Consider the following 26,308-nt stretch of genomic DNA (forward strand, 5'->3'; position numbering starts at 1 on the left):
GGTTTACGCATGCGCAGTAGACAGAGCTATCAACGTGCGCGGGAAGCTGGGCCGCGTCCGCTTATGATTGGCTGCCGCGGCGGACTCCCACCCACCGAAACGCAGCGGTGGGTGCTGATTGGGTGTCTCAGCAAAGGCGACGCCGCACGGGTGGGAGGGAAGGGAGGCGGGAAACAGTTTAGGGGGTGCGGGGTCGCGCAGTTTCTTCTGGCAGGCGGTGGAGAGGTTCCGAAATGGCGGTGCAGCCGAAGGAGACGCTGCAGCTGGAGAGCGCGGCCGAGGTCGGCTTCGTGCGCTTCTTCCAGGCCATGCCGGAGAAACCGACCACTACGGTGCGCCTGTTCGACCGGGGCGACTTCTACACGGCGCACCACGAGGACGCGCTGCTGGCTGCCCGAGAAGTGTTCAAGACGCAGGGGGTAGTCAAGTACATAGGGCCGGCAGGTGAGGGCGGGGACGGCGCGGGCTCTCCTCAAGCCGTGGGCGGCGAGCGGGCTCCTGGGCTAGGAGTCACGGGGGCGGGGACGTCGGTGCCTCCCAGGGATGGCGCTTTCTCCCGCCGCTGCCTAGCCAAGTGGGGCGCCATCCGCCCCTGCCCCGCCTCCGCTCTGAGTCTGTCCTTCTGCAGCGGCCCCCGACCTGAACTAACAACGGACACGGAGGGAGCATCCACTCTGCCAGGCGTTTTAATACATTGTTCTTTTTAATTGCACAGCAGTCGCGTGGGTGTCTGCCCATGGCCGCGCCTTGGCCCTGTAGATCTCCCCGCAAACTCCGGTCCAGGACTGAGATTTAAAATAGAAGGGAGTTTGGGAGACCATTTCATGTCACCAGTGTGGTTTTGCCCACATTTCACTTACACCTCTGGTTCAGTGCAGGGATCTGGAATGGGTTACTATTGATAGGCAGTATTGCCAAGTGGTCGGGATCTCGGACTTGGAGCCAGGTTTCGTGGATTCACGTCGCGGCGCCTCCACTTAATAGCTGTGTGACTTTGGACTAGTCACGTATGTCTTGGCCTCAGCTCGGCCTTGCGTGCCCTCGGTAATCCGGCCCCAGCTCTCCCGCATCATCTCTCCCTGTAAGGCTGCAAACTTCTCACCCTATGTGAGCTCGATGTTCTAGATGCTTTATGTTCATTGCTTTACTCCCCGGCGCCGTTGTGATGATGGAAAGAGCATTCTGGGGGGAAGTGAGGAGTCGTGGGTTCTAGTGCTGCCTTTGCCACATGCAGATGGGATGTTAATGTTTCATTCATCAGACAAAAAATTATTGAATGCTGCTGTGTCAGACAGGGTTATGGACACTGGGAAAGACAGCTTGCCTTCACAGAGCTCTCTAGTGGAGAGCAAGGCAGAAATGATGGGCTCCATGGGAAGTTGTTGAAGACAGGAATGGCAACGATCGGAGACCACAGAAGAAGCATTTGAGGAGAAACTAAATTCCACTTGAGTCTTGAAGGATGAGGCGTTTGCTAGGGAGAGGGTCTGAAAAGAGGCAGATGGGTGTCGCTGGAGCAGAAAACCAGGAGGAGGGTAGCCCAGGTGGGTGGGGTCAGAGACTGGAAGGCTTTTTTGTTGTTGTATGGAGTTGAAATTTTATGCTGTAGGCCCAGAGGTTGGATGACTTAAGGTGGAGTGGTGTGTTGGGTGTTTGCCTGTAAGATGTGGGGGATGGGTTAGAAGGGGCAAGAGGAGAGGTATGAGGATAGGTGAAGACCAGCCAGAGATAGTGAGGGATGGCTTCACGGTTAATGATGGTGTAAGTTGCTTTCCACTTTTAAAGTTATTCAAGGCTAGGGCACTTAGCTCACCTATTTTTGTATTATGGGGTTTAGAATAACGTAAGGATTTAAAATGACGTAAAAGATTCTAAACGTACTTGTATGTTTGTGTGAATTGAATCAGATTTTTCTTTTCCTTTTTTTTTTTTCCTCAAGATTGTATTTATTTGACAGGGAGAGAGAGAGAGCACAAGCAGGGAGAGCAGCAGAGGGAGAGGGAGAAGCAGGCTCTCGGCTGAGCTGGGAGCCCGTCGGGGCTTGATCCCAGGACTCTGGGATCATGACCTGAGCGAAGGCAGACACTTAGCCGATTGAGCCACCCAGATGCCTCTGGAATCACTGATTTTTCTAAACACTTGTTAATGATTCTAATACTTTTATTTTTCTGATTTAGATTATGAAAGGAATAATGGGTGCTAAGCATTACACCATTTATTAGGAAGGGCATTTAGTATGAAAATCAGGAATCTTCTATACTGGAGTGTAGACTTTTATTTTTTATTTATTAAGATTTTATTTATTTATTTGACAGAGTACAAACGGGGAGCGGCAGGGTGAGGGAGAAGCAGGTTTCCGCTGAGCCTCATGTGGGGCTCCATCCCAGGACCCTGGGATCATGACCTGAGCCAAAGGCAGACGCTTAACCAACTGAGCCACCCAGGAGCCCTGAGTGTAGACTTCTTTTTTTTTTTTTTTTTTTAAAGATTTTATTTATTTATTTGACAGAGACAGCCAGCGAGAGAGGGAACACAAGCAGGGGGAGTGGGAGAGGAGGAAGCAGGCTCCTAGCGAAGGAGCCTGATGTGGGGCTGGATCCCAGGATTCTGGGATCACACCCTGAGCCGAAGGCAGACGCTTAATGACTGTGCCACCCAGGCGCCCCTTTGTAGACTTCTAAAAACAAAAATTTTCCTTTCATTGCCCTTGAAGGTTAAATTTTAGGTGCTTACTGGGCACATTTCTAAGAATAATCTAGACAATCAGCTATCAGTCATGTTGAGAGTGGTGTTAAAGGTGAATTTCACTTTTCAGAGATTAGCAAGTAAATGTGTGTTTTCCTGTGGATCTAGTTCTTAGGTTAGACATTTATGCCAAACGCACACTTAGGTAAAAGATTGTTCTAATATATGTTTGGGTAGGATAATAATAGTTATAAAAAGATTGATCATTTTTACTAGAAATTGTTTGAAATAAGTGAAAGAGGGAGGGACTCAAAAACAAAAATGTCCCGGAGATCCCCAAAGTGGGTGTCCTGCAGTTTTCACTGTGCAAAGTACAGTGTAACTGAGCATCTTTTTAAATAATGTATGTTGATGTAAGCCTGCCAATACTTGTTTCTTGGGAGGAATTTTCCTTCATTTTAATATTATGCCATACAGGTAAAGGGTTAACAAAACCTTTTCCTTTGCTTCTCTGTTCCACCTGGAAACCTTGATCAAGTTAAGAAGGGTTAGGTACATTTCTAGGCAGCATTGCTTACTGAAGAAATGACCCTAGGTTGGTAAATTATATCTGGACTGTAATGTGTGATGAACTATAAATACCTGATGAGGATCCCATGCACTTGCTCTTGAGGCAAATCTTGGAGCCTGTGACCTTTCCTGCATTCTTTAGCAGTCATACTTGCTTCTGACTATAGAAGACAGAAATCGTTAGAACTCTCTCAATTTCCTGCCCTCAAACCTCTACTTTTTAAAAAAAATATAACAGCCTGTTGAGGTATTATTCGCATACAGTTTGATTCACACATTTATTTATTTATTTATTATTTATTTATTATTATTATTTTTTTAAAGATTTTAGTTATTTATTCGACAGAGATAGAGACAGCCAGCGAGAGAGGGAACACAAGCAGGGGGAGTGGGAGAGGAAGAAGGGCTCATAGCAGAGGAGCCTGATGTGGGGCTCGATCCCGCAACGCCGGGATCACGCCCTGAGCCGAAGGCAGACGCTTAACCGCTGTGCCACCCAGGTGCCCCAATTTATTATTATTTTTTTTAATGATTTTTTATTATATTATGTTAGCCACCATACAGTACATCCCTGGTTTCCGATGTAAAGTTTGATGATTCATTAGTTGCGTATAACACCCAGTGCACCATGCAATACGTGCCGGTCTGTCCCATTCCCCCACCCCCCTGCCCTCTGAGGCCCTCAGTTTGTTTCTCATAGTCCATAGTCTCTCATGGCACATTTATTTATTTTTGATTCACACATGTAAATTATACAATTCAGTGTTTTGTTTTATAATTCAGTGGTTTTTAAAAGTATATTCACAAAGTTAAGCAACCATTATCACAGTGCATCTTTTTTTTTTTTTTTTAATAAGCTCCATGCCCAGCATGGAGCCCAACATGGGGCTTGAACTCACAACCCCGAGATCAAGACCTGAACTGAGATCAAGAGGTGGACGCTCAACCGACTGAGCCACCAAAATGCCCCACCATAGTACATCTTATTTATTTATTTATCTATCTATCTATCTATTTATTTATTTATTTAAACTTTTTTAAAAATTTTAATTCAATTAAATATTTTTATTTTTTTTAAGTAATCTCTACAACCAACATGGGGCTCGACCTCAAGACCCTTAGATCAAGAGTCGGATGGATGCTCTAACCACCTGAGCCAGCCAGGTGCCCCACAGTAAATTTTTAAAAATATTTTTGTCAGTCCTCAAAAGAAACCCTGGGCCCACTAGCAGTCACCCTCCCCCTGCCCCCATTCTCCCAACACTAGACGACCACTAACCTGCCTTCTCTCTAGATTTGCTTATTCTGGACATTTCATAAAAATGGAATCATAAGGGCGCCTGGGTGGTTCAGTCGGTTAAGGATCTGCCTTCGGCTCAGGTCATGTCCACCTCCACGTAAGGCTCCTTGCTCAGCCAAGAGTCTGCTTCTCCCTCTGCCCCTCCTGCTGCTTGTGTGTTCTCTCTCTTGGCAATAAGTAAATAAAATCTTTTTTAAAAAATGGAATCATAATATGTGGTCTTTCTGACTGGGTTCTTTCACTTAATATTTTCAAGGTCTGGGACACCTGGGTATATGGGTGGCTCAGTTGGTTAAGCATCTGCCTTCAGCTTAGGGCATGGATCTGGGATCGAGTGCTGCATTGGCCTCCTTGCTCCGCGGGGAGCCTGCTTCTCCTGCTTGTACTCTCTCTCTGGAAATAAAATCTTTTTTTTTTTTAAAGATTTTATTTTTATTTATGTGACAGAGAGACAGCCGGCGAGAGAGGGAACACAGCAGGGGAGTGGGAGAGGAAGTAGCAGGCTCCCAGCGGAGGAGGAGCCCGATGTGGGACTCGATCTTGGATCGCTGGGATCACGCCCTGAGCCGAAGGCAGACGCTTAACAACTGCGCTACCCAGGCACCCCTGGAAATAAAATCTTAAAAAAAAAATATTTTCAGGGTTCATCTCTGCTATCAGGACTTTCCCTGTTTGCAGTTTCAAAGAATTTGAGTTACTTCTTGAACCTCTACTTTTTAATTTCATCTGTACCCATTCTTGCCTTCCCTATTGTGCCGGTGAAGAGGTGAGCCTTTTGCTGTGGTCTGGATCTCATCCCCTCTTCTCAGAGGTGGCTTTCTGTTTCCTCTTCTCTGTCTGGTTCTAGTTCATTCTGTTGGCATTTAGACTTACATTTTTTTTTTTTTTAAGATTTTATTTACTTAGAGAGGGGGAGAGAGGCAGAGGGAGAAACAGGCTCCCTGTGGAGTAGGGAGCCCTACGTGGGACTCCATCCCAGGACCTTGGGTTCATGACCTGAGCCGAAGGCAGACGCTTAACCGACTGAGCCACTGAGGTGCCCTAGACTTATTCAAACCTTTTTAGCTACTTTTAATCTTCAACATCTAGTGCTCACATTATAAAAAAGCCCTGTGAGGGTCTCCTGGGTGGCTCAGTTGGTTACATGGCTGCTTTCAGCTTGGGTCATGATCTCAGGGTCCTGGGATTGAGCCCCCCTATTGGGCTCCCTGCTCAGTGGGGAGTCTGCTTCTCCCTCTCCCTCTGCTCTCTCACTTGCACTCTCTCTCAAATGAATAAAATCTTTAAAAAAAAGAAAAAAAAGCCTTGTGAGATGGGTTAGTACCTAGCTCCAGTTTATAGATAAAGAAGCTGAGTCACTGGAAAAGGAAGTTACTTTTTGCCTCTTTTGCTGTCAGAACTCAGCTTAGAAAGCATCTCCTTTTGGGAGCCTTTCTTGATTGCCTTGTTAAGACTGCCTGGTTAGCTGCCCCTCTTGGGTGTTCCTGCCCTTGGACCTTCTCCTTACCCTAGACACAGCATTTATTCTACCTATTGCCTGTCTATCCCAATAGACTGAAAGCCCCTAGAGAGCAGGACTGTGTTTTAACCAATGTCTGCCTCTGAATCCTAGCCTCTGGCACAATGCCCACGTGTAGCAGACACATGGTGATTCTTGGCTGAAAGGTTGGGGGCTCCAAATTACTGAAGAGAAGAATCTCGTACGAACCTGAGGCTCCTCCTTCTACTGTACCCCAGGTGGAGGCTGGGTAGCTTTCTGTTCCTCTTGCCCTTGTTTCACACCAGAAGGTCAGTTTTACTTCCCAGCTAGTTAGACAAAGCATACAGTGCCAGTCTCTGCACCAGGAACGTAGAGTAGCTGTGCTTTAGGTGCTTGTCAGTAAATAAGATTTACAATGCACTGCCATGCAGTAAGTCATAAAACTCCTTTGAGAGAAATAGTATCTTTGGAGGATAACCTTGGCAGTGGGCAGCCCGACTGTGCGTTAGCAGTGGCGATAGAGGAGGCCATGGGGGGAGTAGAATCACCTCCTTTGTCTCTTCACCCCACCCACTCTTAAAAAATCACCCCTGTTGTGAACCTGTGGTCCTGTTGAAAGTGTCAGTAGAAAGATTTGACCAGATTGCTCTGGATCCTTGTCTCCAGGGCCAGGTAGATAACATTGATGTGCAAAGTAGTAGGGCGTAATAGGGAGTGGTGGGGCTTGTGGCTCTGGGTGCTTGTTCATCCTCCGATGGCATTCAGTTTCAGGTACTTTAAAAACCCTGTGCTGGCCAGACGGTTCTGCTGGCACGTCCTCCTGGTTTGATGATTTAAGAGCTGTTTCAGAATTTTGGCAGACTGATGTGGTTTTTTTTTCCCTCTCAGAATTGTTTTCGCTGAGTTGGACTTCACATTTGCCTTTTAATTAAAGGATGATATGAAAAACAGTGTTTTTGAAACTCACTGTTGTATTTACTGGAAGTTGCTGGTTAATATTCACAGTGGTGTTTATCACTGCCTTTGGGAGAAATTCTCTGATTTTGTATTAACTTCAGTTTTCTCCAGTTTTTTTTTTTTTTTTAAGATTGATTTATTTTAGAGAGAGAGCCCACACTAGTGGGGCGAGGGGCAGAGGGAGAGGAGACACTCTCAAGTGGATTCCACGCTGAACCCAGTGTGGGGCTTGATCTCATGATGCATGCGATCATGACCTCAGCCGAAACCAAGAGTTGGACACTTAACTGATGGGCACTTGATGGATTGAGCCACCCAGATGCCTGTGCTGCTTTTCTTGAGCAAGTTTTTTTTTTTTCCTTATTTTTATTTTTATGATGTTTCATCTTTTGAATAATGTTACTCATATGGAATTCAACTGGATGGGCTGGTAGGATGACCAGTCATTCTGATTTGCTTGGGACTGAGGGGGCTCCTGGAACATTGGACTTAGAGTATTAAAACTGGGGAGAGTCTTGGACAAAATGGGATGAGTGCTAGGCAAAACCAAGAAATGATTTAGATAGGGCTGACCATTTAACTCAGGTTCTGATCCTGAGTGAGTATTAGTTGGGATATCGTGAGTCGGCGGCAGGCTGGAGGTCTTCAGTCTCACGCATGCCTCTGAGAATGTGAGTACAGGCCTTGTTGAATGGGATTCTAGAGTAAACATAATTTTCATGCAACTTGCTTTCTAAATGCAAGCTAAATAGCAGTCTACTCAAGTCTGTAAGAAAATGTGACTTAAACTTACTGAGTTGATACTGGTGGCCTAAATAGTGTTTTACTCTAAGTTTGAACTGATTGCCCATATTTTAAAGATGGGGAGCTTTCAGAAAATTCATATTTTGAGCGGTACTTTGAAAAATCTGCGCAGTTGAAAACTCTGGGTGTAAATATCCCCGCAGTTCAGCAGTGGCTTTGGAGCTGAGTGGCTGCTCTCTCTGACAAAGTCTAGATTCCTCCTTCACCCTGATGTGCTTTCCTTCTTTTGTCACTGTTCCCACCTCTCCAAATGGTTTCTTTTGAAGACACTTGTCATGTCAGCTCTGCTGTTGCTCTTCTTGTGGCTTCCTTTGCTCATGTGATACCTGCCTGGTCGCTGTAGATGTTTGCCAGTCCTGGATGAGGTAATGAGGAATGTTCTAGGGAAGAACCTTAGGCAAGATTTGAGTTCTTTTTCTTGGTGTCTGACAGTGGGAATTCTTGCTAGTACTCATGAAAGGAATATTGGAAGTATCAGCTATGCTTAGCTGTACAGATAATTGCTTTATGTCATTTAATCTTTATGCTTGTTTGTATCAGGTATTTGTACTTGGCATGATCTATTATTAAATTGAGGTTAAATCTTTAATAAGATCCAGAATTGTCAGAATAATCTACAAGTATTACCTTTAAGTGAATAATTGGTATTACCTCTACTGAATGAAACCCAGTATTGTGACAACCCACATGGCCCCAGACATTGGCAAATGTCTGCTAGAGAAGCAGGATTGTTCCCAGTTGAGAACCAGTGATTTAAAATAAAGACCAAAAAGTTTGAAAACTCTGTGTTGATTGGATAGGGGAAATAGATGCACTCATACTTTATGGATGATAGTGTTAACTGGCACAGCCAACCAAGGAGAATAGTCTGGCAATATTTATCAAAATCACTCAGATTCTTTGATAAAATCCAGTTTTGGGGCTTTATCTTACAGGTGTACTCACATGTTTGGAGAGTGAAGCATGTACAAGATTATTTATGCAGCATTGTTGTTATAGCAGAAACTGGAAACAACCTATCTATCCATCAGTAAGAGACTAATTAAATTATAGAACATCCTCAGAGTCATTGAAATGTTTGCCACTGTAAACAGAAAGAAGCTGATCGTACTGATGGAACAACCTCCAAAATTTTTAAATTTTAAAATTTTTAAAAAAGCTGAGATATAGAACAGTATTTGTAGTATGCCCTTATTGATATAAGAGAGGAGCAAAGTAATGCTTGTGTGTGCATAGCTTGAGTTTGGGAATAAATTTTATAAACTGATAGCACTAGGCTGGTGAATTGGATGTGTAGGGGATCAGTGGTGAAAGGGAAGTCTCCTTTTTTGCTGTACTTTTTTGAACCTTTGAATTCTGGTCTGTGTTACCTGGAACATTTTGAAATGAATAATGACTAATACATTTTTATGGGCCTTTTAGAAAAAATTTAATTGCATACAAATACTATAAGACTTTATTCAGACTTCTGAGAAACTAATTATAAGAAAGGACAAGTAAGTTTAGCTAGATATGTATTTACTCATTCTTTTATCTTTGATGTGGGTCTCAATCCCAGGACCCTGGGATCATGACCCGACCTGAAGGCAGATGCTTAGCTGACTGAGCCACCCAGGTGCCCCTATCTTTGTATCTTCCTAATTTTTTATTTTGATGCATAGCTTCCACAGAAGGGGGCATAGTGGGATGCTGCATCTGTTCACCTTTTTATACCCTTCAACTGGGATGAGTAATAAGTAGTAAATGCTTGATAAACAGCTTGTTGAAGGAATGAATTACTGAGAGAAGAATGTAGCTTGGGGGAAGCCATCGTGTTAAGTACTTGAACACTTACTACTTTAAATTCTCAAATCTGTAACATGTATTTTTAATATTTTTCTTTAGGAACAAAGACTCTGGAGAGTGTTGTGCTTAGTAAAATGAATTTTGAGTCTTTTGTAAAAGATCTTCTTCTAGTTCGACAGTATAGAGTTGAAGTTTATAAGAATAGAGCTGGAAGTAAGGCCTCAAAGGAGAATGATTGGTATTTGGCATTTAAGGTAATTATCTTCCTCTTTAATTTGGTTATTATTTTTAAGAGTAGAAAAAATAAAGATGTGAGAGAATTCTTTTGTGTGTTTTTAATATTTTAACCAGGTTGTGATAATAAAATGCTTTGAGGAATAAATATTGTTTAGCATGTGGTTTTTTTTAATCATGATGTAATAGCAATTTAGAAATTCAGTAAATCCTTATTATTAGTATGAATACTTGGAGCTTTGTCAGGATCCCTGAAACCTAAATAATAAAATAGACTTTATGTAAAATTGAATACCAGCATTAAAGATTTGATTTTATTGTTTTTAAAGTAGTATCACATAGATTGACTGTATCCCAAGTACCTCATTTATACACATTTGGTTTTTTTTAAGATTTAAAAATTTATTTTTATTGTAATTGGTTTTGAAGATTTTATTTATTTGAGAGAGAGAGATACAAAGCATGAGCAGGAGGGGCAGAGGGAGAGGGAGAGAGAATCTTAAGCCAACTCCACACTGAGCATGGAGCCTGATGCAGGGCTCTGTTCCAGGATCCTGAGCCAGAACCAAGAATCAGATACTTAACAGACTGAGCCACCCAGGCACCCTGTTTTAATTTTTTAAAAAGATTTATTTGAGGGGCACCTGGGTGGCTCAGTCATTAAGCCTCTGCCTTCAGGGTCCTGGGATCGAGCCCAGTGTTGGTCTCCCTGCTCAGCGAGAAGCCTGCTTCTCCCCCTCCCTCTGCCGCTCCCCTTGCTTGTGTGAGGGTGCGCGCGCTCGTTCTCGCTGTCTCTCTTTCTGTCAAATTCTTAAGAAAAAAAAAGATTATTTAAGAAGGAGCTCAAGAGCAGGTTGTGAGGGGGGCAGAGAGAAAAAATCTCAAGCAGAGGACCTGCTGAGCACTGAGCCCCAGGCCACCCTGAGATCCTGACCTGAGTGGAAGTTAAGAGTCCCGAGCTTAACCGGATAAGCCACCCCTCCTTTTATTTTTTCAAATTTTCTGATGTTTTAAAACTTTAAAACAAACTAACTTCCTTCCTTCCTTCCTTCCTTCCTTCCTTCCTTCCTTCCTATTTATTTGAAGTAATCTCTTCACCCAACATGGGGCTTGAATTTATAATCTCAAGATTGAGTCATGTGCCAGCCAGGCACCTCTCATTTGTACACATTTGTAATGTGTTGTATTTTTGTATGTGCTTTTCTCTTCCATTAAATGTATAATTTTTTATAAGTCAGGGACTTTGTTTAATGGTGATCATATTCCTTGGTGTCCCTAGAAAGGATTATTGACATGCATGTTTTATGCCTTCATGGAGATAGTAGTGCTATTTTGTTTTATATAATGACTATCTTCATTGTTAGTCTGTAAGGGCCTGTTTTTGGTTGTTCAAATGCAGTGCCTGCAGAGTAGGTTCTTAATAAATACTGGAATAAATTAATGGTTAGAATATTGTTAGGGAGGCAAGATTTATTCTTGAAAGGGAATAAATGTGTGATAAGGGAGACAGTGCTCTGGGCTTATAGTCAGCATATATTCTTTCTTTTCTCTGTCTGTGTCCTTGGCAAATTTCCCAACCTTCTCCTTTATCTGTTTCTCCATAAACAGTAAAATTAGAAGGGTTTTTTTGATGGTTTCCAACTTGAAAGTCCTGTGATTATTTTTTTCTTGTGAGGTTTTAATAGAATCCTTAAACATTTGATCTTGGTACTACCCCAAATATAATCTTCAATCTTTGTTCCATAATGGGTCCTCCTCCCCCTGTCCACCTTTGTAAATGTAGACATTGACTGAAGATAATATCTGGGAGAATATAGCATTCTACATCATAGTTTTCTGGGGATTTTCATTGGTGTTTTCCTGAGAACCGTGGGCTTTTACTTAGAGCTTTAGCCTGTGTCTTGAAAGATTTTAATAGAAAATAGACGGTACCACAAAGTGATTTTTTCTGTCTCTTCATAGAACTCAATTAGTTAACAACACCAAAATGTGGAATCCTAAGTTTAAGAGATTACCATGATTATCAGCCCATCATACCTCACTCCTCTGTGTCATGTCTGAATCCTTCAGGATGAATTCTCCTTAACGCCTACCTTTTAGGTCAGGGGGAAATTTTTTCAGATATATATATCTTTATCAGATTATGGTGGTATCTTCATCCTAACATTTTAAGTTCAGATCTAAAACTGCAAAAACTGATTTATCTTTACATTTTTTTAGCTTATTGAGTCTATGATAAAGTATTAGTGATATTTAAAATAGTTGATCTTTATGATTGATTCTTTCCCATGTTCTCAGTGGTATGTTCAGAGAAGGAAATGACCTTGGATACCATCTAGTTCACAGATTACCAGTCTTAATAATTTTCAAGGACCCTCAAGAATCCAATTTTATTAGCTACTGGTTCCCTTTTAAGAGTTTTTTAAAGGTGTGCTTCATAATCCGTGCAAATCCAAAATATATATGTAAAAGTACGATGTTTACATTTGCAGTTGAATCAGTGCTTTTATTTTTATTTTTATTTTTTTTTAAAGGTTTTATTTATTTATTCAACAGAGATAGAGACAGCCAGCGAGAGAGGGAGCACAAGCAGGGGGAGTGGGAGAGAAAGAAGCAGGCTCATAGCAGAGGAGCCTGATGTGGGGCTCGATCCCATAACACCGGGATCACGCCCTGAGCCGAAGGCAGACGCTTAACCGCTGTGCCACCCAGGCGCCCCGAATCAGTGCTTTTAAAATTTGAATGCAAGATAATGCTTTTCCCATTTCATTTTTAAAAAAATTTTTTAAAGGGTGCCAGTCTGGCTCAGGTGGTAGAGCATGCGACTCTTGATCCTCAGGATCGTGAGTTCAAGCCCCATGTCAGGCATGTGGCCTACCTTAAAAAAATAACAATAAATATTTTTTTTTTTAAGTTTTTAAGTAATCTCTATACCCAGCGTGGGGCGCAAACTCGTGATCCTGAGATCAAGAGTCCCTTGCTCTTCTGAGGACCCTTTATTTGGAAATCACTAATGTAGAACAATCTCTGCATTTTACAGAGAAATTGATAGAGAATTGACTTTCCAAGGTCAGTATTTTTAGCTAGTATTACTGCCCTCCTGTGTGGTGTAGTTAGTGAAAATACTGGGATGTGCAACTAATAGGTAGATATTTTCACCGGATGTAGAAATTTAAGCTTACAATTGCTAGGATTATCATTTTGGACACCTTAATGATTGTGTATAAATCCAGCTGCCAGATTTCAAATTGAAAGTCTCTTTTGATAAATTTATTTTTAGATATGCCCAAGTGTCCTGAAAATAATTGGAAAAATAGGGAGGATACTTTATAGAAAATGAGGTAATAATAATTGGAATATATTGTTATAAGCAATTTTTTTGTAAGAGAACATTTTGTTAGTAAAATTGGTCAAGGTTGGGTAATGCTTGTTTGCTAGTAAAATTTTAAAGTATGTTCAATGGTTCTTAAAATTTTTCTTAATTTTTGTTAAGGCTTCTCCAGGTAATCTTTCTCAGTTTGAAGACATTCTGTTTGGTAACAATGATATGTCAGCTTCCATTGGTGTCGTGGGTGTTAAAATGTCTACAGTTGATGGCCAAAGACAGGTCGGAGTTGGGTATGTTGACTCCATACAGAGGAAGCTAGGACTTTGTGAGTTCCCGGATAATGATCAGTTCTCCAATTTGGAGGCTCTCTTGATACAGATTGGACCAAAGGAATGTGTTTTACCAGGAGGAGAGGCTGCTGGAGACATGGGAAAACTGAGGCAGGTAAGGGAATCAAATTAGTCATGGAGGAGAATCTAAGCCTAGGAAAGACTCATTAACATGATAGACACTGTCTTATTTGAAGAAAAAAATAATTCAAAAGTCATTTTTTTGTATCTAAATATAGTATAGTAATGTTGTATTTTCAGGATAGTCTTGATGTTTATTCTTCACGGGAACTTTGTATCTTTAAGAGGACCTAGAACTGGCTATTTCTTGTTTAAGATTTGTTCTACTTCAGATCACTTCCCCCTCTCCTTCCTTCCTTCCTAAAAGAGTAACAGAATGTCATCCTAAAGGGATCACAGCTGATTAAAAGGAATGCTTTCACAGTTATGGGGGGAGGTGATTTAGATCCATTAAAAAACTCTAATTTATTACCGTGTTTAGCATGGGTTTATCAAATAAATAAGATGCAGATCTTCAGGGTTATTTTTCGATAGTTCAGGTGGGACTTTTAGCCTCTTATTTGACTGAGTGCAGTCAAAAATTCTGATTGCACTGTTTGTGTAAGTGTGTGCTTTATTTAGGTATTTAAGGGATGTTGTATCCCCTAAGGGTTCTTTTCTTTTTGTGGGCCTCAAATGCCATACGAACTGCTTGGAAAAGAGTAAATCTATGATGAACATTGTTACCATGGATAGTATCTAAGCAACTTTCCACGAGTTATTCTGTTAAGAGTTTTCACTATTAGGACTATTTTTTGAAAGCTTTATGTGAACATAATTTCAAATTTCCCTGGAAACTTAGTTTATAGATTTTAAAAATACATGTTATATGTTACCAAGGTATTGGACATTATATAAAAATTTAATATGGGTTAATAATTGGTTAGACTGTTGTTACTGTATTTGTGGTACAGTTTTTTCTCATTTCTTTTTTAAGTCCTTTTCTTGAAGTAATTTAAATTATTTTTTCTAAAATAGGTTATTCAGAGAGGAGGAATTCTGATCACAGAAAGAAAAAGAGCTGACTTTTTTACAAAAGATATTTATCAGGACCTCAACCGGTTGTTGAAAGGCAAAAAGGGAGAGCCGGTGAATAGTGCTGTCTTGCCAGAAATGGAGAATCAGGTATGTGGATTACAATACGAATTTACTCTTCAATTATGATCATGACTTGTAGAAGGCTGCTTGTAGAAGGCTACTTGTTTCATCTCTCTCAAAGTCTAAACTGTGGATCACTGATACTAATTAAATTTAGTTTTACTGTGATGAAGCTTGTGAAAAACTTAAGGAAATGACTAGAAAAATTGAAAATAACCTTAAATATAATTACATTATATTTATTCAACATATATCCTTGGGGCAAGAAGAGTTTTATTGATTTCACAGGAAAGAACGTGATTACACGTGGATGAGATAGCATAGTGGTTGTAGGGGAAAAAAAGATGTATCACAACATTATAATAATGTGTACAAGTTGTGGGTTCTTTAATAAATTAATTCACCTTTTTGAGAGGCAGTTTCATTGTTAAGTAGATAATTTTTTTTTAAAGGCTGCACTTTAAAAATATATATATTTTATTTATTTATTTGTCAGAGAGAGAGAACGCACAAGCAGGGGGAACAGCAGACAGAGGGAGAAGCAGGCATCCCGCTGAGTAGGGACCCCGATGTAGGACTTGATCCTAGGACCCTGGGATCATGACCTGAGCCAAAGGCAGGCACTTAACCCACTGAGCCACCCAGGCGTCCCTAGATGATAATCTTAAAGGATTGTTGTGAAGATTAGGAAGTAATAAGGGTGTAAATAAATAAAGTATGTAGTAAATAATAAATACTAAATTTAAACAGTTTGGCTAAAAAATTGGTACTCGTTATGTACGTTTAGTGGTAGAAATGAATATGGAAACTAATTTTTTATGGGGTTTTCAGTGGTTGATGTGTTTCGTTGTTCAAATCCTTGAGGTGGGTATGGCTTGAGATGTATTTTTACATATTAAAAAAAATATTGGCAACTCTTGACAGGATATTTGTGGGTCACTGATAAGTAAAATGAAAAATTTTGGTATACTTAAATAAGACAGAGCAAGCTTTATAACTTAGAATTCTCAAAGTAGATTTCAAACTAGAATGAACTGGGGCTATTATGATTATTGTGATTTTGTGCTGATTGTCACATAATAGTTTGATTCTTGCAAACTGAGTAATTGTTTTGATGTTTGTGTGTGTGACATAATCAAAAGCCAGTATGTATGAGTAGTAATACTGGTATGGTATGAAGAAGCTTTTAGGGTTACTAAAAAGTGTTTTTATCTTTGTGGGTTCTAGTGATAGAATCTTTTCTTTTAAATTCTCGATCTCAGGTTGCAGCTTCGTCACTGTCTGCAGTAATCAAGTTTTTAGAACTCTTATCAGATGATTCAAATTTTGGACAGTTTGAACTGACTACTTTTGACTTCAGTCAGTACATGAAGTTGGATATTGCAGCAGTCAGAGCCCTTAACCTTTTCCAGGTAAAAAGAAAAATACGTGGATTAAAAATACTGAATGTTACAAGATGTTTCCTTTGTTATATACTGAAGAATATTATTAAGGAGCTTAAATATTTTGAAATATTACTATACTTAGTATAGATAAGCAGTTTTAAATTACTGTATTTTTCTGTTTGTAAGCTATATAAATAGTATTTGTCCTAGCTTTATGAATACTTTTATTATATTAACAGCAGTTTTATTTTATTTTATTTTATTTTTTAAAAGATTGTATTTATTTATTCGACAGAGATAGAGACAGCCAGCAAGAGAGGGAACACAAGCAGGGGGAGTGGGAGAGGAAGAAGCAGGCTCATAGCGGAGGAGCCTGATGTGGGGCTCGATCCCAGAACGCCGGGATCACGCCCTGAGCCGAAGGCACAGGCTTAACCGCTGTGCCACCCAGGCGCCCCAACAGCAGTTTTAAAAAAATTACATTTTAAGAAGTTTTATGTCTAAAACTGTAGTAATTACAAAGTGATTTTGGTTTGGGGAAAAATACACTGGAAAAAATACAGATTAATAGGTTGGAAGTTTGATTTTAGGAAGAGGAGGGTTTTTTGTTTTTGTTTTGTTGTTTTTTTTTAGAAAAACATTTTTATTTCTTTATGCACATTTCGCTTTAATAGCCACCAAAAAGACTTTTATTTCGTCTAATGGGCCCTGTCTACCAGTTATATTGACCTTCACCGTATGGCTATGGCAACACATGAATATGTAACATGCATTTATACACACATACACTCATTCTAAAGCACCATGAGACACAGGCTAGGCTTTCACACAACTGGGAGTCTCTCACAGGCCATGTTCAAATGATCACTGGTTTGCTTATCCAAGATTTGCAGTTGGCTTGGTCTGGCCATTAGTCCCAATTCCCCAGAGAGGAGTTAAGATGACAAAATGGAACACTATTTTTTTTTTTTCCTGGTTAAGATTTTTATTTATTTACTTGAGAGAGAGTGAGAGCGTGAGCACGAGCAGGGGAGGGAAAAGAGGGGGAGAGAGAGAGAGAGAATCTGGAGCGGACTCTTCGTTGGGGAGGGAGCCTGATGTGGGACTCGGTCCTGGGACCCTGAGATCATGACCTGAGCTGAAGGCAGTGCTTAACCGACTGCACCACCCAGGTACCCCAAAATGGGGCAGTATTTAAAGTGAGGTCACCACACTTTGGAGTTCATAAAGGATGGTAGTGGGAGGTGCTAGGTTAAACATGAGATGGCATCTGGAAAGCTACCACTTTGACTATGTGGATTCAAACTACTCAGATGCTGCAGTATAGACTGACGCCCAGCCTGACAGTGACTCAGCTGAGGAAGAGGAACTTTTGTGCAGATTTCTCATTTAATATTTGAAGACTGTTAAGTGTTCTCCTTTCCAAAATTATTTAATTATTTTTTATGGCACAGTAAGGTTTTTCACTAATGAGCATGCCGTTCTTCCTATTTTGTTTTTTGTTTGCTAGGGTTCTGTTGAAGATACTACTGGCTCTCAGTCTCTGGCTGCATTGCTGAATAAATGCAAAACCCCTCAAGGACAAAGACTGGTTAACCAGTGGATTAAGCAGCCTCTCATGGATAAGAACAGAATAGAAGAGAGGTATATTTCTCATGTACACTTCTGTAAGCTTTGAGTAACTTCTAATTACTCTAGGATTATGCCACTTACTCTAATATGGGAACTTGCTCCTATGTTTTAGCATCTGACTACACAGAGAGCTACTTACATAGTAACAGAATAGTAATGATTTAGATTGATAGAATAACTTAGTTTCCTAATTACTATCTTTTTCAGTATAAAAAAGTAAGATTTTATTATCAGGATGGATGCATGGTGTTTCAGACCATGAGTTTGGGAGTCTGGTTATCTTGGTTCAAATTATGGCTGTACCACTTAATTAGCGCTGTCATCTTGGGGGAGTTACTTAACCTCAGTGTTGTAGTTTCTTCCCTTTTAAAATGACAGTAATAAAGTACTTCGTAGGGTTGTTACGAAGACTAGATGATTTATTTATTTTTTAAAGATTTTTATTAATTTATTTGAGAGAGAGTGAGAGAGAAAGCATGAGTGGAGTGGGGGGCAGAGGGAGAAGCAGGCTCCTTGCTGAGCGGGAGCCTGACATGGGACTCGATCCCAGGACTCCGGGATCATGACCTGAGCCGAAGGCAGATACCCAGCTGACTGAGCCACCCAGGTGCCCCAAGACGAGATGATTTAATATATATAAAGTACTTTGAAGAAGATCTGGTACATAGGAGCACTTACTCTTAATTATTTTAGAAAGGATTTCAGGCAGCCTAAACATATATTTCAGAAAATCTCTAAAATTGAGAAAATGAAAGAAAAAGTTTTGTAATCCTGCTACCCAAATACGATTAGCATTTGGGTATATTTTATTTTTATCTTTTGTTTTAGATATGAGTTTTAAGACTTTTCAGTGGAGTATACTATCCATAAGAGCACAAATCCTAAGTACGCAGCTTGGCGGATTTTCACAAAGTGAGCAACACATGGTGTAACAGCAGTCAAATTAAGAAACAACGTGACTAGCATCCCTAGTAACTCCCCTGGCTTCTCCTGCTAGTTACTACCCCATCTCATTTCAAAAGTTATTACTGTCCATGTAACATTATAGGTTAATTAGTTTTGCCTGTTTTTGAACTTTATTTTTATTTTATTTATTTTTAAGATTTTTAGAGAATGAGTGCATATGTGGGTATGGGAAGGGGCAGAGGGAGAAGGGAGAGAGCGTCCCAAGCAGACTGCACTAGGCATGGAGCTGGACACTGGGCTTGATCTCAGGACCCTGAGATCATGACCTGAGCTGAAACCAGGAGTCGGATGTTTAGCCAACTGAGCCACCCAGTTGCTCCATGAACTTTATGTAAATGGAATCATTTTATATGGTGCACTCTTATATTAGTCCTTTTTTAAAAAATCATAGTTGTAGGGCGCCTAGGTGGTTGGTTAAGGGTCTGACTCTTGGTTTTGGCTCAGGTCATGATCTCATGGGTCGTGGGGTTGAGCCCCACTTCTGGTTCTGGCGTTGGCTTCCTGGGTTGGTGTGGAATCTGCTTGAGGATTCTCTCCCTCTGTCCCTCCCCCAGCTCCTGCACATGCTTGCTCTCTCTCTCTCTTAAATGAATACCTAAATCTTAAAAAAAAAAAAATTGTTGTAAATCCTTATAGTTTGGTGCCCAAATTTTTCCCCACTTATGTTTATATTATCATAAACATTTTACCGTTGCTGTTTTATCTTCATATTCAGCGTTTTTAATTTTAGTAAGTACATAATATTTTATTGACTAGATGTACTTTATTTTACCTTTCTTAATAATTAGGCTATTTTTAATGGCCTAATTTGTACCTAATGTTTTCCATTTGGCAAATTAAGTTACATTGCCAGAACTGGTAAAAGATTTGTTATTTTTATGGCTTATGATGTCACATCATTAAAGAATTTGTTGAATACCTACTGAATACTGATGATACGCAAAAGCATAATGATCTCTTCAGTATTTGGGATGTTGCCAGGCAAACATAAAGTAGTTGGTCGGTATTGTTATATACCCTGCACATAATTACTAAGCTCATTGTTAATCCTGTGCATTCTAAAGAGTCTTAAAATAAAAATAACCCAGGAAGTTAGTGATTTGTGGATGTGTTGGTATTTTATTGACAATGCATAAGTTCAGATGCTAAGGTGACTTTCTGAAGCCAGGTTTGTTGGGGAAGAAGAGTGGGATTTAGTAATTTAGGAAATAGGAAGGATTAAATATTTGCAAGTAATCAAAGCAGTTTACAATTTTTAATTTTAATTATCTGTGAATAAGTAATAACATTTGTATGTGTCAAAATTCAAACAGAACAGAGGGATACACAGTGATAATTCTCCAGTTCTTGTCCCCCAATTCCCTGGGACCTCTTCCTCAGGGGCTGTCCGTTGTACAGCTCCAGGACACGTTTCTTTTCTTTTTTTCCCCTTGAATATTTTATTTATTAGCGAGTCTGAGAGTGAGCACGAATGGGGGGAGGGGCAAAAAGAGAGGGACAAGCGGACTCCCTGCTGAGCAGGGAGCCAACGGGGCTTGATCCCAGGACCCTGAGATCATGACTAGAGCCGAAGTTTTACAAGTCAGATGCTCAACCTACTAAGTCACCCAGGTGCCCAGGGACACATTTGTTGTACTCTGTGAATTGCCACTGCTGCCCTGGGAGCAACCAGGTTTTTTTTTTTTTTGTTTTGTTTTTTGGTTTTTTTTAAAGAAAAATTAGGTAATTTAACTTTCAAGCTCCAGGTCGTTGATTGTATTTTTAACTTTGGTCTTGTGGGAACAGAGCAAGTGTCAGTGATCCCCTTCTGGCTTAACAACTAGAGCACGTATGTATTTGGACTCTTTGAAACTGGGATGTGACTTTTCTATTACCAGAGTAACAAATACTTAGAAGATAAAATAGCAAAATTAGATTTTTTTAGAGGGTAAATAAAGATTTTTTTCACAGGACAGAGCAATAATTTCCAGCATCTGGTAGTCTAACAAGACTTATTAATTAGAAACAACACTTGTGAGGAGTGCTTTATGAGTCAGAATATGACCTGGTTTTCTGCACCTGTAAGATGAGAACACATATTTTCTCCTCTTTATTTTGCTGAGAATGTTTCATTTGCCAGCAAATAAGAATACCTTGGTTTTCAAGACCAAATGCTAAAATTCCAGAGTAGGGAGAGAAAGTTATACTCTTCATACAGGTTCTTGTTTGGACAGTCTCCTTGTTTTATTTCCCTTTCTCAGTTCTGCCTGCTGTGATACCTAGGGCTTCAAAGTTTACACCTTTCAGGGGCTTCAGGGCAGATCTCCCTCTTTTAGCATTTAGGATTGATCTTCAGGGTAACAGTGAAATTATGTTTTCTGTTTCTTACTGCCATTACTATTTTGGGTCTATTTCCGGAAGAGTAAGTAGTGGGAATCTGTAAGTGAAGAGTTAATTTAATTTTGCTTTTTATTTTTATTTTTATTTATTTATTTTTTTANAGATTTTATTTATTTATTCGACAGAGATAGAGACAGCCAGCGAGAGAGGGAACACAAGCAGGGGGAGTGGGAGAGGAAGAAGCAGGCTCATAGCGGAGGAGCCTGATGTGGGGCTCGATCCCAGAACGCCGGGATCATGCCCTGAGCCGAAGGCAGATGCTTAACCGCTGTGCCACCCAGGCGCCCCTAATTTTGCTTTTTAAGTAAACCTAATGCCAACATGGGGCTCAAACTCATGACCTTGCAATCAAGAGTTGCATGCTCTACTGACTGAGCCAGCCAGACACCCCAAGAGTTAATTTTAAATTATGTTGCTATGGGTGAATTCTGTTAAGGAGAGCCAAGAATTGTCTTCTGTTTTCATTAGAGCAGGGGTGTGGACAGATGTGATTAGATCTTTGAGTTTGGTGCATACATCTTATGAAGGACAATAGCCCAGTTGATATCTTCAGGAATAATGATGACAATAGGATTACTTTTAGATTATTGTCAAGCTATTAGAAGGAGGACGGTGATAAGACTGGTATCTACTTTGTGCCTGACATTTTGCTAAGCATTTCAAATTCATCAGCTGTAATGTGGAGACTGGATTTAAAGCCAGACTGGCCTGACTACAGAGCTTAATTGCTGCACTGTATTTATTACTCCTATCAGTGGTATTTAATTTGATCCAAATTATACTTTAGTACCAGAAATGGAACATATTATTTTGGCTTTCATTTAAGTTATATCCATAGAATGGCTTGTTAACATTGACATACAATGTCATGCTACTGTTTCCAATCACTAAAACCTATTTGCACTGAGAATATAAATATTTTTTGTTTTTAGTTAATGGCTTAAATACTTTCGTCTTCAATGAGAATGGTAAGTTATTACCTTTTAGGAGCGAGTATCTAGATTTTTTTTTTTTTAAGATTTTATTTATTTATTCAACAGAGATAGAGACAGCCAGCGAGAGAGGGAACACAAGCAGGGGGAGTGGGAGAGGAAGAAGCAGGCTCATAGCGGAGGAGCCTGATGTGGGGCTTGATCCCATGACGCCGGGATCACGCCCTGAGCCGAAGGCAGATGCTTAACCGCTGTGCCACCCAGGCGCCCCTAGATATTCTTTTTTGTACTTCATCTGACAGATTAGAAATTAGAATAAGAACTCTGTCCACCTTTTGCTTCATTGCTTCTAAGAGAGCAAGATGGGTCACTTTCCTGGAGTCATCTAAAAAAAATTGGCCAGGGATACCTGGCTGGCTCAGTCAGTAGAGTGTGCAACTCTTGATCTCAAGGTCATGACTTCAAGCCCCATGTTGGGGTAAAGTTTACTTAAAAAAAAAAAAAGTTTTTTTTTTTAAAAAAAGAAATTCAGCCGGGATTCTCATCCTTGCCTCATCAGCATAAACTGTCATGATCTGATCCAGAAATAGGGCCTCAATATGTGCCACTAGTGTTTGTCAGTGTGTGAAGGATATGGGCTTCATTAAGTTGGATTCAGTGAACTTCCTTGAATGGATCATCCCAAGAGACCTACCTTACTACAGATGTCCAAGATATCTACCCTAATGCTAGCTCTTTGTATATAAAATAAAAATACTTGAATTTAAAAAAAGGAACTTTGCTCAATATCACTATTTTTTCACTTATTTTCTGATCTGTCCCGAGTCCTCATGTTTGCACATATATTAGGACTGTTGCTTTTAATTTTCTAGGTTTTTGTTTTTTGTCTTTCCATAGATTCATATGAAGCCTTGATAATTTTTAAGTTAGAATTCTCTAAAGAACATTGAAAAATGGTAGCATATGAAATAGTTCACTCTTACGAAATTGCTGATGAAATAATTTGTATATGTTGAATTTGGTATTCCTAGTGCCTTCTAGTTTAAAATTGAATTACTTCTTTTTCTATAAATTTTTTTAAAAGATTTTATTTCTTTTAGGTAGAGAGAGAGTGCATGGTGGGGAGAGGGGCAGAGGGAGAAGGGGAGAGAGAGAGAATCTCCAGTAGCTCCACGCTGAGCACAGAGCCAGTGTGGGGCTTGATCCCATGACCCATGAGATCATGACCTGAGCCAAAACCAAGAGTTGGATGCTTAGCCAACTGAGACATCCAGGCGCCCCTGTTTTTATATAAAATTTAATACAATTAATGTAGCAGTCTTTTTTTTTAAAAGATTTTATTTATTTTAGAGAGAGCACGAGCAGAGGGAGAGAGAATCTCAAGTGCACTCTGCGCAGAGCATGGAGCCCAACTTGGGGCTCAATCTCATGACCCTGAGATTGTGACCTGAGCTGAAATCAGGAGTTGGACACTTGACCGACTGAGCCACCCAGGCGTCCCTCATGTAGCAGTCTTAATAGAAACATGTCTCTGAATAAAAGTATGGCTCCTGTAAATTTAGATAAATAGTGGTGGTGCTCATGTGATAGAATGTCATGGTTTTTGAGGCAGTGGTATACTCCTAGGGTCCCTAGACTTCTTTCCAGGTTACATTATCCTTTTGTGCAAGGGTATCTTTAGTTAATAGTTCATATTGTATGGAGACAGTGGTTTGGAGATTATACAGTGAGTGCATTTCTTTATAACAGTGAACCGTTGCTGTAACCCCTGAGGAAGAACAGGAGGGCTTGCACTCCACTGCTTCCCCGCCATTTTTTTCTCTACTTGTAAATCAGGTTCAGTGGTAACTCTTTATTCTGGTCTCTGGACTGATCTCCTCGGCCCTTTGAAGCTCATTTGCCTTCCTGTCCAGCCTGTACCACAAAGGCAACTGCTTTTCCAGTGCTTTCATGGAGACCGTAGAATTTCTTGTGCTCCATTAGCCCTTTGTCATACTGGCCTTTCTCCTTAGCTGTCTTTCTCAGTTAAAAGTTGCTGACTTTCTTTGCTACCCATTTTTTTTTCCCCCCTGACCAGTTTTTTTTTTTTTTTTTTTTTAAAGATTTTATTTATTTATGTGACAGAGAGACAGCCAGCGAGAGAGGGAACACAGCAGGGGAGTGGGAGAGGAAGAAGCAGGCTCCCAGCCAAGGGAGCCCGATGTGGGACTCGATCCTGGAACGCCAGGATCACGCCCTGAGCTGAAGGCAGTCGCTTTAACCACTGCGCTACCCAGGCGCCCCCCCCCGACCAGTTTTATTAAATGTAACAAAATCCTATGTACATGGTGACTGGACCTGCTGCTTCAAAACGTGATCCTTCCTTACTGATATTTTGATAAGTCAGTCCATCGAATGTCAAAAAGCAGCTTATTCTAGAATTAATAGAAAAGTGCCCATTGCACACTAAAGAAATGACCTAACTACTGGAACTGTGATAGCTCTACAAGATAATTAATATCGGTAGGATCGAGCCCCTATGACAGGCTGCTAGAGAACTGATAGGAGATGTTAGAAGACCATTTTGTGCACTGCCATTGTGATGCCATCATGTTTCTGGATCACATCTGATTCTAGGCACACCACAGAAATATCCGTGGGCTCTGAGGTTAGCTTAGCTGCTTGTTGGGCTAGAATGGGTATCACCCCGGCATGCTCATGACAGGGACCCATGGCAGCCTAGATTAAGTCCTTGTGAGTCTGTGCACTGGACTCTGATGATGGATTCTTCATCGTGTCCTCCCAAGTGCTGCTCCAAGGTGGCGTCGGTCCCACCCAGTCCCTGCATCCCGGGATCCCGTAGCACCTCTCGGAGGTGTATGTCTCCTCTTAACTGCCCAACCCCAAATTTTTCACTTTTCTTGAAAGCCTTCAGCTGCCTCCTGCCTCTAAGCAGATCATTTCCTTAATCCTTATACAGTCAAAATGTATCTGTATTTTCAGTCTTTTACTCCCTGGCTCTATCTCAGAATAAATACTGCTTTTTCCTTTCCAAAGCCAACCTTTTCAATTTTACCTTTGGATGTAGTTTTTTCCTGTTCCTTTTCTGCTTCAGTTTTTCAGTGCATCCTGTACTTTTCTCCCTGTTAGTCTCTGCTGTGGCCTCCCATCCCAAGTAGTTTCCCCCAAGTCCTGTCTCTCTAAATCCCAGCTGTTCAAGATATAGGCAAATGAAATGCCCCAAAGTAGTTTTCTAGGTCCCATAGGAATCCTTGCTTTCTTATCCATATCACATTTTGTATCTCACTTGTTACTCAGCACTAACTGTAAAATGGAGCATGTCCTTCTCCACTAGATTGAATATTCCTTAAAAGCATGTTCCTCTCTTTATATCTTGCCATACTTTTTCATTTTTAATCTTCTCAGGCCTCGAAGAGTACACATCAGATGAGTGGTTCTGACTGCATTTAACCATGTGAGAAGAGATAAAGAAGAGACTCAGAAATTTATGATTGTAGTTCTTTAGGGACCAAATTTGTGCTCAGCCATATGAATATGCTGTCATGAACTCCAGTCAGCTGTTCTTAAAATGAGAGATCAGAAATGCTAGTGTTTTTTGTTTTGTTTTGTTTTTTAATTTATTTGTGAGAGACGGAGAGTATGAGTCGGGAAGGGCAGAGGGAGATAATCTTTCAAGCAGAATCCACACAGAGCTTAGAGCCCCACCACCCATGAGATCATGACCTGAGCTGAAACCAAGAGTCAGACATTTAACCGGCTGAGCCACCCAGGCATCCCCAGAAATGGCTAGTTTCAAAGAAAGGACAAATGTGGGTTTTTTAGAATACTGAACATTTCATGATTAATTCGTGAGTTATTCTGTTTGAATTTTAGAGATGAACTGACCCTAAAAAATTCTTTTATTCTCTGTCAATTTGCAAATTGATGTGTCAAATTGTAGAGCTGAGTAATTTTATTGAGTAGGATTGACAGGTATACTTTGTTATGCCAACAATAACTTGGAGCGTCTCAAATTGTGATTTAAGAGTGGCATTGTCATAGAAACAGCAAAACAATCCTTTATAAAAACTTGTTAGCCAGTACGTAAACTGACACTGTAATTATTTCTGAAATGGCATACTGAACAGACTTGTGAAACTAGCAATTTATTGGACTTTTAATGATACCTGGACCAAAGATTGAGGGGGCTGTGTAGATTGCCTTGTACTATGTGTTTTAGAAGCTGTTTTATTCCCTTGCGGTCTTCCTATAGTCCTACTGGAACTTTATGCTCTTGAATGGTGTTATTTATTTTTTAAGGACACAAAGTTTGCTTTGGGTATTTCTTTGGGGAAGGGAACACCAGACTGCTACTTAACTAAGAGAAACATTTTTACATTCCAGA

General features: G+C 40.4%; 1 protein-coding gene across 1 annotated transcript in view; it reads left to right on the forward strand.

Moving 5' to 3' along the window:
- The first annotated feature begins 164 nt into the window (after positions 1 to 164).
- MSH2 (mutS homolog 2) overlaps positions 165 to 26,308 on the forward strand; it is a 73,070-nt gene continuing 46,926 nt past the window's right edge. Inside the window, exons 1-6 of the mRNA XM_002912422.4 lie at positions 165 to 444; positions 9,681 to 9,835; positions 13,309 to 13,587; positions 14,511 to 14,657; positions 15,893 to 16,042; positions 17,526 to 17,659. Of these exons, the coding sequence (XP_002912468.1) occupies positions 234 to 444; positions 9,681 to 9,835; positions 13,309 to 13,587; positions 14,511 to 14,657; positions 15,893 to 16,042; positions 17,526 to 17,659 (1,076 nt within the window). The 5' untranslated portion in view covers positions 165 to 233. The remainder of the gene's footprint in view (positions 445 to 9,680; positions 9,836 to 13,308; positions 13,588 to 14,510; positions 14,658 to 15,892; positions 16,043 to 17,525; positions 17,660 to 26,308) is intronic.

This window comes from Ailuropoda melanoleuca, chromosome 4, assembly GCF_002007445.2.
Source record: "Ailuropoda melanoleuca isolate Jingjing chromosome 4, ASM200744v2, whole genome shotgun sequence".
In the NCBI taxonomy this organism is placed as follows: domain Eukaryota; kingdom Metazoa; phylum Chordata; class Mammalia; order Carnivora; family Ursidae; genus Ailuropoda; species Ailuropoda melanoleuca.